The following is a 23,343-nucleotide window of genomic DNA, read 5'->3' as shown; positions in this document are numbered from 1 at the left end:
GAAGCCAAAACAATCCTTCACAATTGTAATTATATCTGCTCAAGATCAGTAACTTAAATCTGCTTTCTTCAAATGGAGCCATAATTCCTCTCATATCCTTGAATGCTTCTTAAATTGTTGAAATTAAAGTGTGTGTTAGCCTATTGGAAGAAAGATAAAATTCATAACATAAATGCAAGCTACAGTAGATTGAGAACAATGACTTAGCATAGTTGAGTGAAGATTTATCACTGACCAAAAACAAAAGCATCAACTCAAAACAAATATGGGGGTGGAAGAGGTGGTAATATACGCGTATTGTTACTGGATTTATTATCCAGGGACCCAGGTCAATGCTGAGGGGACAAGGACTTGACTCTCACCATGACAGATGATAAACTTTGAACAATGATACCTGAAATTTAGAACTAGCCACTACGCAAAACATATAACCATTGTCATTTATCATAAAAACTTTTAGGTTCACTCAAGTTATTCAAGGTTATCCTTACTCAGTCTGGTCCACATGTAGCTCCAGATGCATAACAATGTGTTTGAATTGTGACTGCCATCTGAAATGGCCCCAGCAAGCCAGTCAGTTCAAGTGGCAACAAGAGATAGGCAATAAAACGTTGGCGCAGCCAGTGACAACCATATTCCATGAGCAAATTGAAACAAAAGGAAACCAACGCATTTATTAATTCTGGTGATCAGTGAAAGTGCATGACTTCATTCATTTCATAGCAGATGAACCTCCACATAATCACCACGATAAACAGTACTGTTATATAGCAGCAGTCTATTAAATTTATGCTCATTCCAAACAGATATAGCACACGCATATAAACACAGGGAATGAATAAGAATTGGGACTAACTTGTTTGGTTTAGACTGCAACTATCTGTTGGACATGAACTTGATTCTTACCTTTTCTTGCATCATGAGAATCTGTTGGTTTGTGATGGTGAACTGATGGCAGAGGTCTGGCTAGTACAGGACTTCTCCTGCCCACAGGGCCCTGAGAAGTATTTGTCTGCACTGCTTGTTCCATTGTTGGACTTTTCCTCATTGAATCCAGTTTTGGGCTCGATCTGCCTATAAATGAATGCACCAAAAGCCTGCATTAGAGAGAACCAGACACACACAAATGGTACATTGCAAACATTAGTAGCCAAAATAGACGATAGCTCACAAGAAGCTGTGTCTGTAAGGTTCCAGAATTATAAGTTTTAAATCTATAAATACACCAAGTTTCATTCACCTTGAAGGCTTCCCCACTTGACCACAGACCTGAGGAGCAGACCCCAGCTTCCCAAGCTGCAGCCAATGTCCATGAGCAGCGAATAGGAAACATAGGAACTGCCTGGAAGAGATTCTCGTTTCTCTGCCCAAGAACTCCCATTTCTCCTTTCCCACTGCATAAAATATATTCACCATACAGTACTACTTTGAGCATGGTTAACTGAAGGGAACAATTCAAAAACTGTCACCTGAAAAGGTTTTGAGGTCAGGTGGTTACAATATTAAAACGTGGTTGTGGGACTATGACAAGTGATATGGAAGGTGGTGGTGTGACCAATTGCATTAAAGAACTGCAGATAAGTAGGGGAGGAAGAGAAGAGATTGGTTATTAGGATCACAGCCACATAAGATGTCATTTGTAGCTTTAATGAGCATAGTTTCAATGCTGCAGCGGTCAAAGGCCAAGTATGGAGAAGTTCAGATAGGAAAAAAATTGGCATGAATCTGGGAGTCCAGATACTATAGAACTTGATCTCAAAGAGAGGCTTGGGCTGAGATGGTAGATTGCAAAACAGGATGTATTGAAAGTGGATTTTTTTTAAGACAGTAGAGTTAAAAGGTGGATGATACACAAAGAATGAGGTTTTGCTTTATTCCAAGTGCCAACCTAATTAAGAACCCTCCAAAGTCAACATACTAAAGAATTACATTTTTTATTTCAAAAGTACAGGACAGTAAGCTTGAAGCCAGGAACATTGCATCAGATCAATCATTATTCATTGCAGGATGTTTCCATTTTGACAGCCTCTCGTAGCCAACAAAATCAAACATCTCTTTGGCTCACTTACTGTAGTCTTAAATCTTAATTCTTTCATGAGATCACACACATGTACCCTTTCACCGTTGCAATAAAACAACCATAACTTTCTGCATAAGTTCTGTTTTAGAAGGGATAAGTCATTACGCACAGTTTGGGACTTGATACAATACTAAGATTTGTTCAAATTGTTCATGTCCCATTGTTCAGTTGGTCTTATTAAATTCCTGACAAAATTAAAAGCTGTAGAAATTTATAAATCTCACAAATAAAATGACAATACAGTTAACTACAGTTGTGGAAACTCGACTGTATTTGAAATCTCGAGACAATCCATCTCAACTACCTGCAAGAAATTAACTTGCTAAACAATAAAAAATTGACACTGATGCTTTGTGGAATGTGTTAGATAGTTAAGTGTATTGGTTTCAAACTTTACTTCGGCTTTGCAAACCTAAAAGCTCTTAAATCTGCTCCTGCATTTGTGCTGGGTTAGCTATTTCCAATCAGGGTATTCAGTTAACACTTGGGGTCTTTTGGTTAGGCAGAAGAAAAACAAGTAAAAGCAGGATTCCCATTATCAATTTCAATCCAATCATCCCAGTAACAGGTGTAGATGACATCAGGGTCAACACCAAGATCACTATGGAAAGAAGTGGCTGAACACATCAATCACTCTGTTGTGTGCAAGAACCACATTGAGCAAAATAGTTATGAATGCTCAGCTCTTGAAAGCCCGGCAAGAAAAAGCATACAGGCATAAAATGTGGTCAAAATATGCTGATCACTTCAGAGGGCCCTGGTGCATTTTTATAATGCTCATTTCAGTGCCTGCAGGGGAGATTATATAGAATTGGAAATATACAGTTAGAAATATACAACAACTTTAATAGATGCCCTTTCTCAACTTTTCAATGGGTACTTTCATCACATAAATTCAGTTACTTTCTTTTTAATTTCAATATGTTAAAGACTTTACCCTGAAAAGCTAACTGCAATTTCAGTGAACCTGTATCAGGTTTGACGGTCGAAGCCAGTGAGCTGGTCTGTGTAAGTGATGCGAAGCTGGTTTTGTTGCTGTTGAAAGATGACGACGGACCTCCTGTTCGTGTCCAGTAACAAAAACAAGGGGAAGAATTAAAAAAAAAGACAAAACATTACAAAGATCCCGCCATCACTGCCACATTAGAATCCATTAATACAGTCAAAGAAAAGCAAAACACCACTCCTCCACTTGACAGACAAGCTCTCTTAAGATTTATTTGTTAAGCTGTAAAACTTGTTTGCAGAAATAAAATCCAGATTCAAGGAATGTGAACCCTCACCTATTAGACACAAAACAATGATATCATTCCACATTTTGAATCTTTGAACTGAAATATCTCTCACACAATCTGAAGATCATACTTAGATTATTAGCAGGAAAAATCACAAACAGGACTTTAGAAGATTTGGGGATTGTTGAGTTTCACAAACCAAAGTCCATTTCTTGCTTGCTGTTACACAGGCAAAGTCTAACAAACTGCGATCATTCGTCTACATCAAATTGACAAGTCTCAACCTCCTCTGAAAAGGCTGCTTTATTTGCAAATAAAAATTTTAGGTTAGGGTGTTTCATTTCCTTCAATAACAACTTTCTAAATACTGTGGAATTTCAGGAGAGACACAAATTCTGAAGAGATGCACCAAAATGCAAATGCTGTTTTCCACATAAATTAAAGATAATAATCATATCGTTCTGTTCGCCGAGCTGGAAATTTGTCGTGCAAACATTTCGTCCCCTGTCTCGGTGACATCCTCAGTGCTTGGGAGCCTCCTGTGAAGCGCGTTTGTGCTGTTTCCTCCGGCATTTATAGTGGCCTGTCTCTGCTGCTTCCGGTTGTCAGTTCCAGCTGTCCGCTGTAGTGGCCGGTATATTAGGTCCAGGTCGATGTGTTTGTTGATAGAATCTGTGGATGAGTGCCATCAACAAACACATCGACCTGGACCCAATATACCGGCCACTACAGCGGACAGCTGGAACTGACAACCGGAAGCGGCAGAGACAGGCCACTATAAATGCCGGAGGAAACAGCACAGAAGCGCTTCACAGGAGGCTCCCAAACACTAAGGATGTCACCTAGACAGGGGACGAAATGTTTGCAAGACAAATTCCCAGCTCGGCGAACAGAACCACAACAACGAGCACCCGAGCTACAAATCTTCTCCCAAACCTTGAATAATAATCATATCATCCTCCTTGATAGATGACACTGTAGAAGGTGGTTTTTCAATGATATAACCAAGTTATTTTGTCCCTGTTCAATGTAGAATCCATCCCACTGGTCATTTCCAAAGAGAAATCGGCAACTGCTGCACAACTATTCACCTTAAAAAGGTGGGTACAAACTGGAGATCAAAGATAGTTGTAACCTCATGCAACTAAGTTGAGGTATCTGCAACAACCTTCTTCATAGAATCATACAGCATGGAAACAGATTCTTCAGTCTAACCAGTCCATGCCAAACCTAATCCCAAACAAACCCAGCCCCACTTGCCTATTCCTGGCCCATATCCCTCCAAACCTTTCCAATTCATGTATTTATCCAAATACAGAAATCATTTCTCAAATGAGTGGAAGATTGCTACGATTGGTACCTGTGCATTTGCTGAACCCTACAATTAGGGCAGCCTCATTGGTCCACACAAGTGAGGCATCATAGCTTCAATTCCAAAGTAAGTCAATTTCAGCCAAAGCAATAATGTCTCTCTTGTGGCCTGGGGAAGGTGAGGAGCAAATAGTTTAGCCAGGTGTTTCTACAATGTAGATTTACACCTGTAAATGGATGAGAAATGGATTGTTTTTAACTGTGATGGCCTCAAAGGTGAAGGGGCTTGGTAGTATTCACCATCTTGGTTTCAATACAAACAACAACAACTTAATGGGCGTCACGGTGGCACCGTGGTTAGCACTGCTACCTCACAGCGCCAGAGACCCGGGTTCAATTCCCACCTCAGGCGACTCTCTGTGTGGAGTTTGCACATTCTCCCAGCGTCTGCATGGGTTTTCTCCGGGTGCTCCGGTTTCCTCCCATAATCCAAAAACAAAATGTGCATGATAGGTGAATTGGCCATGCTAAATTGCCCGGAGTGTTAGGTGAAGGGGTGAATGTAGGGGAATGGGTCGGTGTGAATGGGTCGAAGGGCCTGTTTCCACACTGTAAGTAATCTAATCTTAATTAAACTTCAAGGGTTACAATATCAGTGAAACAGGGAAGAGAAATGGAAACAAAATTGTTAGGTTAACACATGCTGTCATTTCAAAACAGATTCACTTTTACATAATAGAGGACCGATGGCACCATCACCTTGACTGTCTCTACAAAAAATGAAAGACCCACAAACAACATATTTGAAACTCTCCAGTTACCATCATCATCTTTTGGATATTCGAACATTTGATTATTATTTATTTTAAATCAATTTGCACAAATATCATGGGCAAAAAAATACAAAAACAAAATTAGATATAACACTGGTTTTAATAATTAGATTAGGATCTAAAATTATCAGAATCCAAAGTTCAGTAATCATTATGTTCTCTCCATAAAGGCTGCTAAAAACTTATTTCCAGCATTGCCTGTTTATATTTCAGACTGCCAACACACACAATTTTCTGCTTTTCAATACAGTTTATTCATTGTGCAGATGAGATAGGGCATTGGATTATTCTTAGATCTTCCTGATTTACATTTTAATTCAGATTCTTAATTTGACAGCAGGTCGCTGCCGTGAAATCTGTCTGCTGGCAACAATTAGCAAAGTTTTGAGTTTTGCAGCACCTTGGGGCAAAGGAATATGTGAGACATTTGAGATGTTATGACACAGAAAAAAACTGTTCTCATTACTTGATGATACAGTATGAAAGAACCTACAAGATCCTGTGCACAGATGCAGGGTAAATATATAGATTTTGTTTGAAAAAAAAATTAGTGTTGTAACGACCTTGGGAGACACTGCCTCAAGAAGGTGGTGGAAGCAGAGATGAGTAATCCTAAAAGGAATGGGACTGATTGGATTTCTTTACAGGTAGGCGGCATGGGTTTGATGAGCCAAATAACCTCTTTGTGTCATAATGACCGCCTTTGAAACTCCAGTCCTATTTGGGGAATATTTAACAAAGTATCACCACGAAGGTCAGATGGCTGCTACATAGGGGAACACATTGTTTGTGTTTCAAAAATGAATTTCAAATGTTTAAGCCAGGGCTGAAATGGTGAATTCGGTCTGCTATTCAAATGTTTAGATACCTACAGTGTGGAAACAGGCCCTTCGGCCCAACAAGTCCACACCGACCCTCCAAAGAGAAACCCATTCCCTTTATTTACCCCTGACTAATCCACCTAACACTACGGGCAATTTAGCATGGCCAATTCACCTAATCTGCACAGCTTTGGACTGTGGGAGGAAACCAGAGCACCCGGAGGAAACGCATGCAGACACAGGGAGAATGTGCAAGCTCCACACAGGCAGTTGCCCGAGGCGGAAATTGAACCCAGGTCCCTGGTGCTGCGAGGCAGCAGTGCTAACCACTGTGTCACCATGCCGCCCAGGTGAAGACATCACAGCCAAGTCCAGTTGGGATTTTCCACCTGGCACCATTCAGATCATCACAAATTCCACTTGAGACTTGAGATGATCTGCCTTAACAAAAATACCAGATTACACTTCAGGAAGTTGCAGAGCAGATGTCATTGCAATTTCATATGACAACTCCTGTGATAACTACTCACACACAAGTAGTCTCCAGGTTCCGTTCCAGAGAACAGTCTGAAGTACATTTGGATATAAGTTGGAACACAATGCAGCACAAAATAGCCAGAAGTATGAGCAAATATTTACATATCGGATCTTTAAAATAATTATTATTATTAACGTGGAATTTTGTTTTTAAGTATAAAGATTCATAAGTTTATAAATTGGGGGCCACCAATGATACCAGATTAGGAAGAAGACCATCTCATTGAACATTAATTCAGCAATTATAGCAAAGTTTGCAACTGAAGCCAAGGGCTTAAGAATCCTTGGACAGCATCAATAGTGGGTGACAATAAGGCTACTTTACAGCAGTTCAAAAAATGGAGAACAGTTAAACTCTGGAAGACTGGGACTACTTCCTGGACAATGCTGATGACAATAAGCATGTGTTGGATGAATATGCATCACATGCATTACAGAGGTGGTACTAAGCCATAAAAATATATTAACGCTTTCAGTTAATTATCTGGCCTTTAATTAATATGTTTTGTTTGCGGGGAAATGTATTTGAGGAAAAGGGTAGAATGGGGGCAATATTACTCATTTACTCATCCTCAGGGCCAGGCTCATAGGGCAATCTCACTGTGACAGCTGGTGAACTTTATATTCAACTAATAAAAATGTGGAAACAAAAGTTAATTGCATTCATGGTGCCATGAAATGATCACATTGTAAAAACCCAACTAACTCATTAATTTTCTTCAGGGCTGGAAACTGGTCATCCTTACTGGTCAGGCTTCCATGTGGTTGACACTGAAATACACTCCACAATTGCCTAGCAAGGCATTCAGTTCAAGAGTAATTCTAGCTGAGCAGCAAGTACTGACCTTGCTGCATCCTACAGAACAGTAAAGGAAAGAACAAAATGACTTCCTGTACTAAGGGAAAACCACAAATCTTCAACAGTTAACACACTGAAATCAATGTATCTCATTTTCCAAACCTCATTCTCAACAACTGCTGATAAATCTCTGTTCAATTCATTACGCAACTTCAAGAATGTAAATGAAATTATTGTCCAGAGGAGGATAACTATGATCATTCCTTTATTGTAACAATATATGGAAAAAACTCGGAGATAGTGAGGAAAGAGATCGATCTGAGACGGGTACAGCTGAGAACAGCAGTGAGTCAAGCAGTCAGGGACAAGGTAGGACTAATAAATTAAACTGCATTTATTTCAATGCAAGGGGGCTAACAGGGAAGGCAGATGAACTCAGGGTATGGTTAGGAACATGGGACTGGGATATCATAGAACACCGAACGGAGAATTCACCACAAAGGTTCACAGGAAAGCCACATACAGAGACCAAGTCCTAAACTACGAAAGCAACCACCCCAACACACACAAACGAAGTTGCATCAGGACACTATTCAAAAGGGCCACAACACACTGCAGCACACCAGAACTACAAAAAGAGGAAGAGGAACACCTGTACAAAGTATTCGCCAAAAACGGATACCCTCGTAATTTCATCAACAGATGCCTAAGGGAGAGGCAATGGAACGAGGACATGCCGCAACCCAAAGGACTAGCCACACTACCATACATCAGGAGCATTTCTGAACTGACAGCCAGACGACTGTGACCACTAGGACTCATAACAGCACACAAACCAACAGCCACGCTCAGACAACAACTCACCAGAACGAAGGACCCGATACCCAGCATGAGCAAAACTAACGTAGTGTACAATATCCCATGCAAGGACTGCACAAAACACTACATCGGACAAACAGGAAGACAGTTAACGATCCGTATACACGAACACCAACTAGCCACGAAACGACATGACCAGCTATCCTTAGTAGCCCCACACACAGACGACAAGCAACATGAATTCGACTGGGACAACACTACCATTATAGGGCAAGCCAAACAGAGAACAGCCAGGGAATTCCTAGAGGCATAGCACTCATCCACAGACTCTATCAACAAACACATCGACCTGGACCCAATATACCGGCCACCACAGCGGACAGCTCAAATTGACAACCGGAAGTGGCAGAGACAGGCCACTATAAATGCCGGAGGAAACAGCACAGAAGCGCTTCACAGGAGGCTCCCAAGCACTGAGGATGTCACCTAGCCAGGGGACGAAACGTTTGCAAGACAAATTCCCAGCTTGGCGAACAGAACCACAACAACGAGCACCCAAGCTACAAATCTTCTACCAAACTTTGAATAACATAGCAATTACAGAAACATATGGGCAGGACTGGAGGCTTAATGTTCCAGGATACAAATGCTACAGGAAGGATAGAAAGGGAGGCAAGAGAGATGGGGGGGAGTGGCATTTTTGATAAGGGCTAGCATTACAGCTGTGCTGAGGGAGGATAGTCCCGGAAATACATCCAGGGAAGTTATTTGGGTGGAACTGAGAAATAAGAAAGGGATGATCACCTTATTGGGATTGTACTATAGACCCCCCAATAGTCAGCGGGAAATTGAGAAACAAACTTGTAAGGAGATCTCAGCTATCTGTAAGAATAATAGGATAGTTATGATAGGGGATTTTAACTTTCCAAACATCGACTGGGACTGCAATAGTGTTAAAGGTTCAGATGGAGAGGAATTTTTTAAGTGTGTGCAAGACAATTTTCTGATTCAGTATGAGGATGTACTTACTCGAGAAGGTGCAAAACTTGACCTACTCTTGGGAAATAAGGCAGGGCAGGTGACTGAGGTGTCAGTGGGGGAGCACTTTGGGGCCAGTGACCATAATTCTATTCGTTTTAAAATAGTGATGGAAAAGGATAGACCAGATCTAAAAGTTGAAGTTCTAAATTGGAGAAAGGCCAATTTTGACGATATTAGGCAAGAACTTTTGAAAGCTGATTGGAGGCAGATGCTCGCAGGTAAAGGGACGGCTGGAAAATGGGAAGCCTTCAGAAATGAGATATCAAGAGTCCAGAGAAAGTATATTCCTGTCAGGGTGAAAGGGAAGGCTGGTAGGTATAGGGAATGGTGGATGACTAAAGAAATTGAGGGTTTGGTTAAGAAAAAGAAGGAAGCATATGTCAGGTATAGACAGGATAGATCGAGTGAATCCTTAGAAGAGTATAAACAAAGTAGGAGTATACTTAAGAAGGAAATCAGGAGGGCAAGATGGGGACATGAGTTAGAATTAAGGAGAATCCAAAGGGTTTTTACAAATATATTAAGGACAAAAGGGTAACTAGGTAGAGAATAGGGCCCACCAAAGATCAGCAAGGTGGCCTTTGTGTGGAGCCACAGAAAATGGGGGAGATACTAAATGAATATTTTGCATCAGTATTTACTGTGGATAAGGATTTGGAAGATATAGACTGTATGGAAACAGATGGTGACATCTTGCAAAATGTCCAGATTACAGAGGAGGAAGTGCTGAATGTCTTGAAATGGTTAAAGGTAGATAAATCCCCAGGACCTGATCAGGTGTACCAGAGAACGCTATGGGACGCTAGAGAAGTGATTGCTGGGCCTCTTGCTGAGATATTTTTAGATTAGATTAGATTACTTACAGTGTGGAAACAGGCCCTTCGGCCCAACAAGCCCACACCGCCCCGCCGAAGCGTACCCACCCATACCCCTACATCTACATCGACCCCTTACCTAACACTACGGGCAATTTAGCATGGCCAATTCACCTGACCTGCACATCTTTGGACTGTGGGAGGAAACCGGAGCACCCGGAGGAAACCCACGCAGACACGGGGAGAACGTGCAAACTCCACACAGTCAGTCGCCTGAGGCGGGAATTGAACCCGGGTCTCCGGCGCTGTGAGGCAGCAGTGCTAACCACTGTGCCACCGTGCCGCCCACACGGTGCCGGAAGACTGGAGGTTGGCAAGTGTGGTGCCACTGTTTAAGGAGGGCAGTAAAGACAAGCCAGGGAACTATATACCGGTGAGCCTGACCTCGGTGGTGGGCAAGTTGTTGGAGGGAATCCTGAGGGACAGGATGTACATGTATTTGGAAAGGCAAGGAATGATTAGGAATAGTCAACATGGCTTTGTGCGTGGGAAGTCATGTCTCACAAACTTGATTGAGTTTTTTTGAAGAAGTAACAAAGAGGATTGATGAGGGCAGAGCAGTAGATGTGATGTATATGGTCTTCAGTTAGGCATTCAACAAGGTTTCCCATGGGAGACTGATTATCAAGGTTAGATCTCACGGAATACAGGGAGAACTAGCCATTTGGATACAGAACTGGCTCAAAGGTAGAAGACAGTGGGTGGTGGTGGAGGGTTGTTTTTCAGACTGGAAGCCTGTCACCAGTGGAGTGCCACAAGGATCGGTGCTGGGTCCTCTACTTTTTGTCATTTACATAAATGATTTGGATGCAAGCATAAGAGGCACAGTTAGTAAGTTTGCAGATGACACCAAAATTGGAGGTGTAGTGGACAGCGAAGAAGGTTACCTTAGATTACAACAGGATGGACCAATGGGCTGAGAAGTGCCAGATGGAGTTTAATTCACACAAATGTGAGGTGCTGCATTTTGGGAAAGCAAATCTTAGCAGGAATTATACACTTAATGGTAAGGTCCTAGGGAGTGTTGCTGAACAAAGAGACCTTTAGAGTGCAGGTTCATAGCTCCTTGAAAGTGGAGTTGCAGTTAGATAGGATAGTAAGGAGACTTTTGGTATGCTTTCCTTTATTGGTCAGAGTATTGAGTACAGGAGTTGGGAGTCATGTTGCAGCTGTACAGGACATTGGTTAGGCCACTGTTGGAATACTGCGTGCAATTCTGGTCTCCTTCCTATCGGAAAGATGTTGTGAAACTTGACAGGGTTCAGAAAAGATTTACAAGGATGTTGCCAGGGTTGGAGGATCTGAGCTATAGGGAGAGGCTGAACAGGCTGGGGCTGTTTTCATGGAGTGTCAGAGGCTCTGGGTGACCTTATAGAGGTTTACAAAATTATGAGGGGCATGGATAGGATAAATAGGCAAAGTCTTTTCCCTGGGGTCGGGGAGTCCAGAACTAGAGGGCATAGGTTTAGGGTGAGAGGGGAAAGATATAAAAGAGATTTAAGGGGCAACTTTTTCACGCAGAGGGTGGTACGTATATGGAATGAGCTGCCAGAGGATGTGGTGGAGGCTGGTACAATTGCAACATTTAAGAGGCATTTGGATGGGTTTATGAATAGGAAGGGTTTGGAGGGATAAGGGCCGGGTACTGGCAGGTGGGACTAGATTGGGTTGGGAGATCTGGTCGGCATGGACGGGTTGGACTGAAGGGTCTACTTCCATGCTGTACATCTCTATGACTCTTCGATTACTTACATTTAGATTACTTACAGTGTGGAAACAGGCCGTTCGGCCCAACAAGTCCACACCGACCCTCTGAAGAGCAACCCGCTCAGACCCATTCCCCTACATTTACCCCTTCACCTAACACTACAGGCAATTTAGCATGGCCAATTCACCTAACCTGCACATCTTTGGACAGCGGGAGGAAACCGGAGCACCTGGAGGAAACCCACACAGACACGGGGAGAATGTGCAAACTCAACACAGACAGTTGCCTGAGGTGGGACTGAACCCGGGTCTCTTGCGCTGTGAGGCAGCAGTGCTAACCACTGTGCCACCATGCCACCCTCTATGACTCTAAAGCAAAATTTCACCCAACATATGCTTGGACCTGTTCAAAGGCATCAGTCACAATGTTGCTGGTAAAAATGATGGCATTGGCATTCATATAACATTTATAGCATGCTGAGCAAACTTAAAATGTTACCACCAATAAATTATTTTTCAAGAAGGGTCACTTCAGTCAATCTGTACACAATAGCTCCCTGACAAAAACAAAATACATGATCTGTTTTTGGTGGTGCCAACCAAGAGATAACAACAGAATATGCCTGCTCTTCAAATAATGTCAATAGATCTTGTACACCTAACTAAGCAGATACATCTGGCCTAAGGTTTGAAAAAAGAGAATGGCCTTGAAAATGCAGAATTTCCCTTGTGCCACGCTGGAGGAAGCAGCAGCAATGGGTGGAACCATTTCTAATGTGGATGACACTTTCATTTACTAACTTGCTACAAAAAAAAACTTACCAACACCAACTGCATTGTATTGCTGCGTCACTAGCGGGCTTGGCCCAAACTGGCTATATGCTGGCATTCTGCTGAACGGTGGATAGGAACCCACAGATTGGAAAGAAGAGCTTGAGGATGAGCCAAGTGAAGACTGTGAAGGCAAAGAAACAAAAATGTAGTATTACAGCCATGGAGTGCTGAAGAATCATTTTGCAGCTTGCACACTCCACTCTCCTCCGTCACGTTCAATTACTTCATGGCCAAGTAGTTTTCTCAGTGAAGAAGCTTTTGTTCTGAAGAACAAAAAAAAGTCATTTAGACAGGTGTAGATTAATCAAGGACAATTAGCACAAATCTGTCAAGGAATGGTTGTGTCTGAATAACAAATGAATCTCTTGGGGAAGCCAAGAGGACCTTACATTTAATGAGGTCTATAACGATTTTAGCAAGGTTTCTGACAGCATCCTACCTTGCAAACTGGTCAGAAAGTCAATGCTCACAGGATCTAACAGGGAGCAGTAAGTTCATTCCAAATGTTCAGTGTTAGAAGGCAAATGTAATGGACAAAAAGTGATTTGTGACTGTTACGTCTGTGACACAAGATTCAATCCTAGATCTCGTGTGAGCATGGAAAAAGCAATGATTGGCTTAAAAGTAAGGGAGGTGATCCAGAAGCTTGAAAACAATACAAAATATAGACTGCAAGAAGGTATTAATGACTTGTGAGATGCATAGGAAAGTGACAATGTTAAGTCAATCTGAAGAAGTGTAGCTTAGTTCATTTGAGGACAAACAAGACAAGAGAATGCACATGAACTGTTCAGAATTAGAGCAGTTCAGAGGAACAGAGGATCTGTGGAGCTCATGTTCATAGATCCATGAAGGTTGGAGAAGTTGACAAACAAGATTACTCATGACGTCAGTAAGTAAAAGAGACAAAGTGTAAGATGGTTTATTAAAACTGTATAAAACATTATAACAAAAACACTGATGATAAGAGATGAAATTAACACAGAAGTGCTGGGAAAAACTCAGCATGTCTGGCAGCATCTGTAAGGGGAGTGAAATACAAGTTTCTGATTAAAAAAACATTCATTAGGCCGCAGTTATAGAGTCATAGAGATGTACAACACGGAAACAGACCCTTCGGTCCAACTTGTCCATGCCGACCAGATATCCCAACCTAATCTAATCCCACTCGCCAGCACTTGGCCCATATCCCTCTAACCGTTCCTATTCATATACCTTTTAAATATTGCAATTGTACCAGCCTCCACCACTTCCTCTGGCAACTCATTCATGTTGCCCCTTAGGTCCCTTTCATATCTTTCTCTTCTCACCTTAAACCTATGCCCTCTAGTTGTGGACTCACCCACCCCAGGGAAAAGACCATGCCTATGTATCCTATCCATGCCCCTCATGATTTTATAAACCTCTATGAGGTCACCCCTCAGCCTTCGATGCTCCAGGGAAAACAGCCCCAGCCTATTCAGACTTCCCTGTAGCTCAAATCCTGCAACCCTAGCAACATCCTTGAAAAGGTTCAGAAAAGATTTACAAATTTCACAACATCTTTCCAATAGCAAGGAGACCAGAACTGCACGCAAATCTTCCAAAAGTGGCCTAACCAATGTCCTGTACAGATGCAACATGACCTCCCAACTCCTGTACTCAATGCTCTGACCAATAAAGAAAAGCATACCAAACGCCTTCTTCACTATCCTATTTACCTGCGACTCTACTTTAAAGGAACTATGAACCTGCACTCCCAAGGTCTCTTTATTCAGCAGCACTCCCTAGGACCTTACCATTAAGTGTATAAGTCCTGCTAAGATTTGCTTTCCCAAAATGCAGCACCTCGCATTTATCGGAATTAAACTCCATCTGCCACTCCTCAGCCCACTGGCCCATCTGATCAAGATGCCGTTGTGATCTGAAGTAACTTTCTTCGCTGTCCACTACACCTCCAATTTTGGTGTCACCTGCAAACTTACTTAGTATATTCATATCCAAGTCATTTATGTAAATGACAAAACGTAGAGGACCCGGCACCGATCCTTGTGGCACTCCACTGCTTACAGGCCTTCAGTTTAAAAAAAAACAACCTTCCAACAAGTACTGCATGCATTACAAGAAAGGTATGATCACACTGGTCAGAATAGAAGGGAAACTTGAGAGAATGCTGCCACGTACAGAGTTTTAGCTATGAAGAAAAATTGTGCAGGCTTACATTTTTTTTCCCCCCAGAACAAAAAGCTGTATAAAATAGGAAGATATCTAAATTAAGTCGATAAGAAAGGCCTGTTTCCCTTGGCAAAGGGATGTTAATGAAATAAGTATTAATGTAATCAAGGTGGGAGCACTTAGCTGGATAATGACCTGTGAACACATGTAAAGCATCTTCTGGAGTTAGGAATAATGCATTTGTTATTTTTCATTTCATTTAAGTCCAAAACTGAATGACGATAGGCTTCTGGTCGCCTTCAAATAAACAGATGTTGAATAGTCAATAACTAAGGGACACAGTAATTTGGAGAGCGATTAGAGGGTGATGGGTGCCGGAACTCACCAACTGAAGGTATGACGGAGAAAAAAATCCTCCAATAAACACAACTCAAGAAGCATGACACTAGCAAGCCAAAAGCATCCGACTCGACTGGTACCAATCAATAATCATTCACTCAAGTCAATCCTAATGCTCAGTAACAGTGTTGTGTAGCATCCACAAGATGCACTGCAAAGAGTCAACACAGTTCCTTCTACAGCACTTTTCAAACCCATGGCCACTACAACCTAGAAGAAGGGCAACAGATTCTGGGGAATGCTAGAGTTACATGTTCTCCTCCAAGCCCCCCTCAGTGTCTTCCTTGCGCCACACTCTCTGTACCAGGTTTTTTTTGTTTAATTTGTTCATTAGTTAAGGCAAACTATTTAAAAAGACAAAGACCTTCAGTGGCAGAGTTAAGTGCACAACTTGGACACACAGCAATGGACTAAGATGGAAAATGGCATTAAACTGACTAAGTGCTGTATTCAAGCTGACACATGGACTGAGTAGATTGGCTACATAACATAGAAAAAGGTCATTAAGTCCAACCAATCTAGGCTAATGTTTGCACTTCTGTCAACTTGCCTCCTTCAAATTTCTCATGTAAACCTCCCATTATAACCATCCATTCATTTCTCCCTTTGAAGCCTTTTTAGTTTCCACTGAAATATACCAATACGGTTCACATCAAATATTCTTCACAGTAGTGAGCTCCACATTCTTAGCACTGGGAGAAGTATGTTCTGAATTCCCATTTGGATTTATTTGTGACTATCTAAACAATGGGCCTAATGAACTATTTTTTACTTCTAAGTTCGTAAACTGCCACAATCTCAGCCAATATCAGTCACCACACATAACCATTCGAAAGAACAGTGAAGGGACAGTCTGAAACTCTACATATACACAGTCTGAGGGGATGACATAATATATATTAAGTCAAGTGGTTAGTTAGTAAGTGCAAACATCTCAACATTTATGCTGTTTCCTAAGTCCAAAGTCCAAATCAGTTAAGGAAGTTGGGAGACTTAATTTCCCTATCCGAGGTAAAGATTGGTGCGATTTCATCTCGCATACTTGGGATGTAATTGTATTGAAAGGGAATGTTCATAGCATTTAACAAAATTAAGGGACATCATTAAAGGGTACAAACGTCAAAGATAGTTATTACATTTAAGAAATTCACAAAATTTAACAAGATTTGACCATCTTTACCCCTGAACTGCACTGATGCTGCATCGAATGGTGCCTCAAGATGGCACTGATGAGATCCTGATCTGTGCAAACAACATTCCGCAGAGATGCACAACAAGTTAAAATCACAGCCAATACAATCCCCATTAAACGAGATTACAGAGAATAGAAATGACTAGATTTAATCTCAGAGGAATGCAGATCAGCTCGACAGTACGTAGTATATCTGATCGCAAGTATATCAGACCAGTTTTCCACAATGTTTGCTGAAACATTTTAAGTATTTTTTGCCCACCTTAATTCTTGAGGGTGAATTTCCAAACTTATGTCTCCACAAATCAGACACCTAACTGTATGAAAGCAGAAGTGGGTACTGCCGATGCTGGAGATCAGAGTCAAGATTAGAGTGGTGCTGGAAAAGCTCAGCAAGTCAGGCAGCATCCGAGGAGCAGGAAAAATCGATGTTTCGGGCAAAAGCCCTTCATCATTCCTGTCTACAAAACACAGTGCAGACATTGACGAAAGATTGCTTACAGGGCCCAATGGGGGAGGTTAACATGCCTGTCGTGACAAGGAGAGAGAAGGGCGTGCCTGTGATACAAGCTACGACGGAATAGCCATCACTTGTCACTTGACTCTCAATGCAAAGGCAAAAACTAGAACAACCAATTCATCCTTAACTTCAAGCAATCAAATCTTTGCTGGGGACATTACGAGCAGCGATTGCAGGCATCACTATTCTCATTTGGGCAAACAAAAGAAGCTGGCCACTGGATCCAAAATGTTAACTCTATTTTTTCTTCAAAATGCTACCAAACTTGCTGAACTTTGCCAACAATTCCTGTTTTTTTTTCAGATTTCCAGCATTCTCTCAGTTTTTTGTTTTACTTCAATAAAAGTACGTGATAGGTTGATTTGATCAAAACAGCATCACAGCCAGTCCATTCCTGTACTCAGTAAACTGCAAAGTTTTTTTTCAGTGGGGGAAACTAGACAGCCACTGGGAACAGAAATCCCAAGCAATAGTAAGTCACTCACCAGCTTACCAGAGATCAGTGATCTCAATCTCCAACACAGCAGCAGCCATCTTCCCCACTGGTCACCTTAACTCACCTGAACAATAGCAGGATCCTGAGGCAGAGAACACTGAGGCTTTGGCGGCTCACACACTGTGAGATCTTTGATATCACTGCCCCGGAATATGATGTACTCGAATACTTCATCACGAGGTGGTATTGGCCTGTCTGTAGGCCTATCCTCTGTTCCAAAAGAGCGAACTGCAAGAGAAGACAATGGCACACCCATTACGGTGGAACTTCTCACATAATTGACAGTACAAAGTTAAAACAAATTGACTCTCGAATAATTTATTTTCAAATTACGCAAAGCCAAAGTACAGGAGATGCTGGACATCTGAACTAATAGCAGAAAACACTAAATTCTCACTAGGTTCAGCAGCAACTGTGGAGAAAAGCAGAATTAATGTTTCAAACTCAAGAATGACGAGGTATGATGAACTTAAATTTGAGGAAGACACTCGTTCTGTCTCAGCTGGAGTACAGAGTCCAGTTCTGGGCACCACAATTTAGGAAAGTTGTTAAAAGATGAAGAGATTTAGAGGATAGCTCCAGAGATGAAAAACCAAATTGGTTGAAGACAAGAAGTTAGGACTTTTTTTTAGAAAACTAAAGGCTGAGAGGAGAATTGCAAGAGGTATTGAAATTCATGAGAAGAACAAGACGCAACAGATTTTAAGGGGCAATAGAGATAGAACAAAAATATTGCAGTGAGTGGTTATGGTCTGGAAAGAACTACATAAGGGTTTGTTTTATATTTGTTCATGGGCTATGCGAACACTGACTGACCATCCATAATTTCCCAGAGGCCAATTAAGAGTCAACCTGCAGATCCAAAGTCACATACAGGTCAGACCAGCTCATTTTCTCCTTTTCACAACTTTATTCACATCTATTTTACATCTTTATTCTTTATTTACCACCATTATGATTCCCTTGTTTACGTTCAGGACACCCTCTCAATCAATCATTTTTCAGCACGTTTCGGTTCTGAGGTACAGTAATATTGGATGCAAACTGTTGGAATATTGCGTGCAATTCTGGTCTCCTTCCTATCAGAAAGATGTTGTGAAACTTGAAAGGGTTCAGAAAAGATTTACAAGGATGTTGCCAGGGTTGGAGGATTTGAGCAGGCTATTCTGGACCTAGTGCTTTGCAAAGAGAGCAGGCTATTCTGGACCTAGTGCTTTGCAATGAACCAGACTCTATAAAAGATCTTAAAGTAAGGGAACCCTTAGGAAGTAGCGACCATAATATGGTAGAGTTCAGTCTGGAGTTTGAAAGGGAGAAGGCAAAATCTGATGTAATGGTGTTACAGTTGAATAAAGGTAATTATGAAGGCATGAGAGAGGAACTGACTAAAATAGACTGGGAAGACACTAGAGCAAAAATGGCAGGAGTTTGTAGGTATAATTGAGGACACTGTACAGAGGTTCATTCCCAAGAAAAGAAAGATTAACCGGGGAGGGATTAGACAACCTTGGCTGACAAAGGAAGTCAGGAAATGTATTAAAGAAAAAGAGAGATCCTATAAAGTGGCTAAGAACAGTGAGAAATCAGAAGATTGGGAAGGATACAAAAGCAAACAGAGGATAACAAAGAGTGTAATAAGAAATGAGAGGATCAAATATGAAGGTAGGCTAGCCAGTAATATTAGAAATAATAGTAAAAGTTTCTTTCAGTACATAAGAAACAAACGACAGGCAAAAGTAGACATTGGGCCACTTCAAACTGATGCAGGGAGCCTAGTGATGGGAGATAAGGAAATAGCAGGAGAACTTAACAAGTACTTTGCGTCAGTTTTCACAGTGGAAGACATGAGTAATATCCCAAAAATTAAAGGGTGTCACGGGGCTGAGTTGAGTATGGTTGCCATTACGAAAGAGATAGTGCTAGAAAAGTTAAACAGTCTTAAAATTGATAAATCTCCTGGCCCCGATGGGATACACCCTAGAGTTCTGAGAGAGGTTGCTGAGGAAATAGCAGAGGCATTGGTTGAGATCTTTCAAGAGTTGCTGGAGTCAGGAAAGGTCCCGGATGATTGGAAGATGGCTGTAGTAACCCCCTTGTTCAAGAAAGGATCAAGGCAAAAGATGGAAAATTATAGGCCAATCAGCTTAACCTCGGTTGTTGGTAAAATTCTAGAATCCATCATTAAGGATGAGGTTTCTAAATTCTTGGAAGAGCAGAGTCTGATTAGAACAAGTCAACATGGATTTAGTAAAGGGAGGTCATGCCTGACAAACCTGTTGGAATTTTTTGAAGAGGTAACAAGTAGGTTAGACCAGGGAAACCCAGTGGATGTGGTCTATCTAGACTTTCAAAAGGCCTTTGATAAGGTGCCACACAGGAGGCTGCTGAGCAAGGTGAGGGCCCATGGTGTTCGAGGTGAGCTGCTGGGATGGATTGAGGATTGGCTGTCTAACAGAAGGCAGAGAGTTGGGATAAAAGGTTCTTTTTCAGAATGGCAGCCGGTGACGAGCGGTGTCCCGCAGGGTTCGGTGCTGGGGCCACAGCTGTTCGCATTATATATTAATGATTTGGATGAGGGAACCGGGGGCGTTCTAGCGAAGTTTGCCGACGATACGAAGTTAGGTGGACAGGCAGGTAGTACTGAGGAAGTGGGGAGGCTACAGAAGGATCTAGACAGGTTGGGAGAGTGGTCCAGGAAATGGCTGATGGAATTTAACGTGAGCAAGTGCGAGGTCTTGCACTTTGGCAAAAAGAATAAAAGCATGGACTACTTTCTAAATGGTGAGAAAATTAATAAAGCCAAAGCACAAAGGGATCTGGGAGTGCTAGTCCAGGATTCTCTAAAGGTAAACATGCAGGTTGAGTCGGTGATTAAGAAAGCGAATGCAATGTTGTCTCTTATCTCAAGAGGGTTGGAATATAAAAGCAGAGATGTACTACTAAGACTTTATAAAGCTCTGGTTAGGCCCCATTTGGAGTACTGTGTCCAGTTTTGGTCCCCACACCTCAGGAAGGACATACTGGCACTGGAACGTGTCCAGCGGAGATATGACAGGTCTAGCATATGAGGAACGGCTGAGGATACTGGGATTGTATTCGTTGGAGTTTAGAAGATTAAGGGGAGATCTAATAGAGACGTACAAAATAATACATGGCTTTGAAAAGGTGGATGCTAGGAAATTGTTTCTGTTAGGCGAGGAGACTAGGACCTGTGGACACAGCCTTAGAATTAGCGGGGGTCATTTCAGAACAGAAATGCGGAGACATTTCTTCAGCCAGAGAGTGGTGGGCCTGTGGAATTCATTGCCACGGAGTGCAGTGGAAGCCGGGATGCTAAATGTCTTCAAGGCCGAGATTGATAGGTTCTTGTTGTCTAGAGGAATTAAGGGCTATGGGGAGAATGCTGGTAAGTGGAGCTGAAATGCGCATCAGCCATGATTGAATGGCGGAGTGGACTCGATGGGCCGAATGGCCTTACTTCCACTCCTATGTCTTATGGTCTTATGGAGCTATAGGGAGAGGCTGAACAGGTGGGGCTGCTTTTCCTGGAGTGTCAGAGGCTGAGGGATGACCTTATAGAGGTTTACAAAACTATGAGGCTCAAGGATAGGACAAATAGGCAAAGTCTTTTCCCTGGGGTTAGGGAGTCCAGAACTAGAGGGCATAGGTTTAGGGCAAGAGGGGAAAGATATAAAAGAGACCTAAGGGCAACTTTTTCATGCAGAGAGTGGTACGTGTAAGGAATGAGCTGCCAGAGGATGTAGTGGAGGCTGGTACAATTGCAACATTTAAGAGGCATTTGGATGGGTATATGAATAGGAAGGGTTTGGAGGGATAGGGGCCGGGTGCTGGCAAGTGGGACTAGATTGGGTTGGGATATCTAGTCGGCATGGACGGGTTGGACCAAAGGGTCTGTTTCCAGCGAGGGGGCACAAGTTTTGCATTTCTTGCGGTTGCAGGGGAAGGTGCCGGGAGTAGAGGTTGGGTTGGTGGGGGGTATGGACCTGACGAGGGAGTCGCGGAGGGAGCGGTCTTTCTGGATGTGGACCTTCCCCTGCCGAAGGTTTCAGAGAACACCTCTGGGGCACCTGCACCAACCAACCCAACCGCCCCGTGGCTGAACACGAACTCCCCCTCCCACTCCGCCAAGGACATGCAGGTCCTTGGCCTCCTCCACGCCAGACCATGGCAACACAACGCCTGGAGGAAGAGCGCCTCATCTTCCACCTAGGAACCCTCCAACCACAAGGGATGAATACAGATTTCTCCAGCTTCCTTATTTCCCCTCTCCCCACCTCACCTCAGTCCCAACCCTTGGACTCAGCACCGCCTTCTTGACCGACAATCTTCTTCCCGACCTCTCCGCCTCCACCGCCTCTCTGTCCTATCACCCTCACCTTAACCTCCTTCCACCTATCGCATTCCCAACGCCCCTCCCCCCCAACCTTTTATCTTAGCCTGCTTGCACACCCTCCTCATTCCTGAAGAAGTGCTTATGCCCGAAACGTCTATTCTCCTGCTCCTTAGATGCTGCCTGACCTACTGCGCTTTTCCAGCAACACATTTTTCAGCTCTGATGTCTACCATAACCTTCTTGCTGGCACACAAGACCTTCAAGGACTATGCACAGTGGTAGCCTTCAGAAGACATGCACTTGCATGCCAATTAACTTGCATTAGCTGCGCAGTCACACAGAAATTGTGGTCTCGACTTTCATCCTTTATAACTTTCCTGTTGCTGCATGGACCTTAGAGCTCTATGCACCAAACTGACTTCGGTACTGGAAGTTAATATGTCTGCACGCTCATCGGTGTGCATAGAACCTCCAGGCATTTGCACAGCTATAGAGCTGACAAAGGAAGTATTGGTCTCTCTGTAGATAGAGAGAAATTGGTCCCATTAATAGAAAGATTTAAAACCAGAGGACACAAATTGATGACTGGCAGAAGTACCAAAACCTACTCAAGGGATTTCGTTTGGACAGCGACGTCTGAAATGCGCTTACAGTCATAGAAATACACTGTATGGAATCAGATCCCTTGGTTCAACTCGTCCATGCTGACCCGATATCAGAACCCAATCGAGTCCAAACTGCCAGCACCCGGCCCGTATCCCTCTAAACCCTTCCTATTCATATACCCATCCAGATGCCTCTTAAATGTTGCAATTGTACCAGCCTCACCTCTGGCAACTCAGTGGATACACACACCACCCTCTACATGAAAACGTTGCCCCTTAGGTCTCTTTTATATCTTTCCCCTCTCACCCTAAACCTACGCCCTCTAGTTCTGGACTCTCCGACCCCAGGGAAAAGACTTTGTTTATTTATCCTATCCATGCCCCTCATGATTTTATAAACCTCTGTAAGATCACCCCTCAGCTTCCAACGCTCTAGGGAAAATAGACCCAGCCTATTTAACCTCTCCCTCTAGCTCAAATCCTCCAACCCTGGCAACATCCTTGTAAATCTTTTCTGAACTGCACACAATATTCCAAATGTGGCCTAACCAATGTCCTGTACAGCCACAACATGACTTCCCAACTCCTGTACTGAATACTCTGACCAATAAAAGAAAGCATACCAAACATATCAAGAATATAGGAATTAGATAGGCAGCTGAAGAAAACAAAATTAGGCAAGGTCAATGGAGTAGTAAGAGCTGAATTGCTCTTGTAGGTGCGATGTCCAG

General features: G+C 42.6%; 1 protein-coding gene across 2 annotated transcripts in view; it reads right to left on the bottom strand.

Moving 5' to 3' along the window:
- Positions 1 to 23,343, bottom strand: part of lsm14ab (LSM14A mRNA processing body assembly factor b) — a 107,190-nt gene that overhangs the window by 26,207 nt on the left and 57,640 nt on the right. For both annotated transcript variants that reach the window (XM_072595797.1, XM_072595796.1), the window contains exons 2-5: positions 17,718 to 17,881; positions 12,881 to 13,013; positions 3,018 to 3,140; positions 907 to 1,074 (exon numbers count right to left, since the gene is read on the bottom strand). In XM_072595797.1, coding sequence (XP_072451898.1) covers positions 907 to 1,074; positions 3,018 to 3,140; positions 12,881 to 13,013; positions 17,718 to 17,881 — 588 coding nt within the window. The remainder of the gene's footprint in view (positions 1 to 906; positions 1,075 to 3,017; positions 3,141 to 12,880; positions 13,014 to 17,717; positions 17,882 to 23,343) is intronic.

The sequence above is a fragment of the Chiloscyllium punctatum genome, chromosome 26, assembly GCF_047496795.1.
Source record: "Chiloscyllium punctatum isolate Juve2018m chromosome 26, sChiPun1.3, whole genome shotgun sequence".
Taxonomy (NCBI): Eukaryota; Metazoa; Chordata; class Chondrichthyes; order Orectolobiformes; family Hemiscylliidae; genus Chiloscyllium; species Chiloscyllium punctatum.
This window is presented reverse-complemented; position numbering and strand designations above follow the sequence as displayed.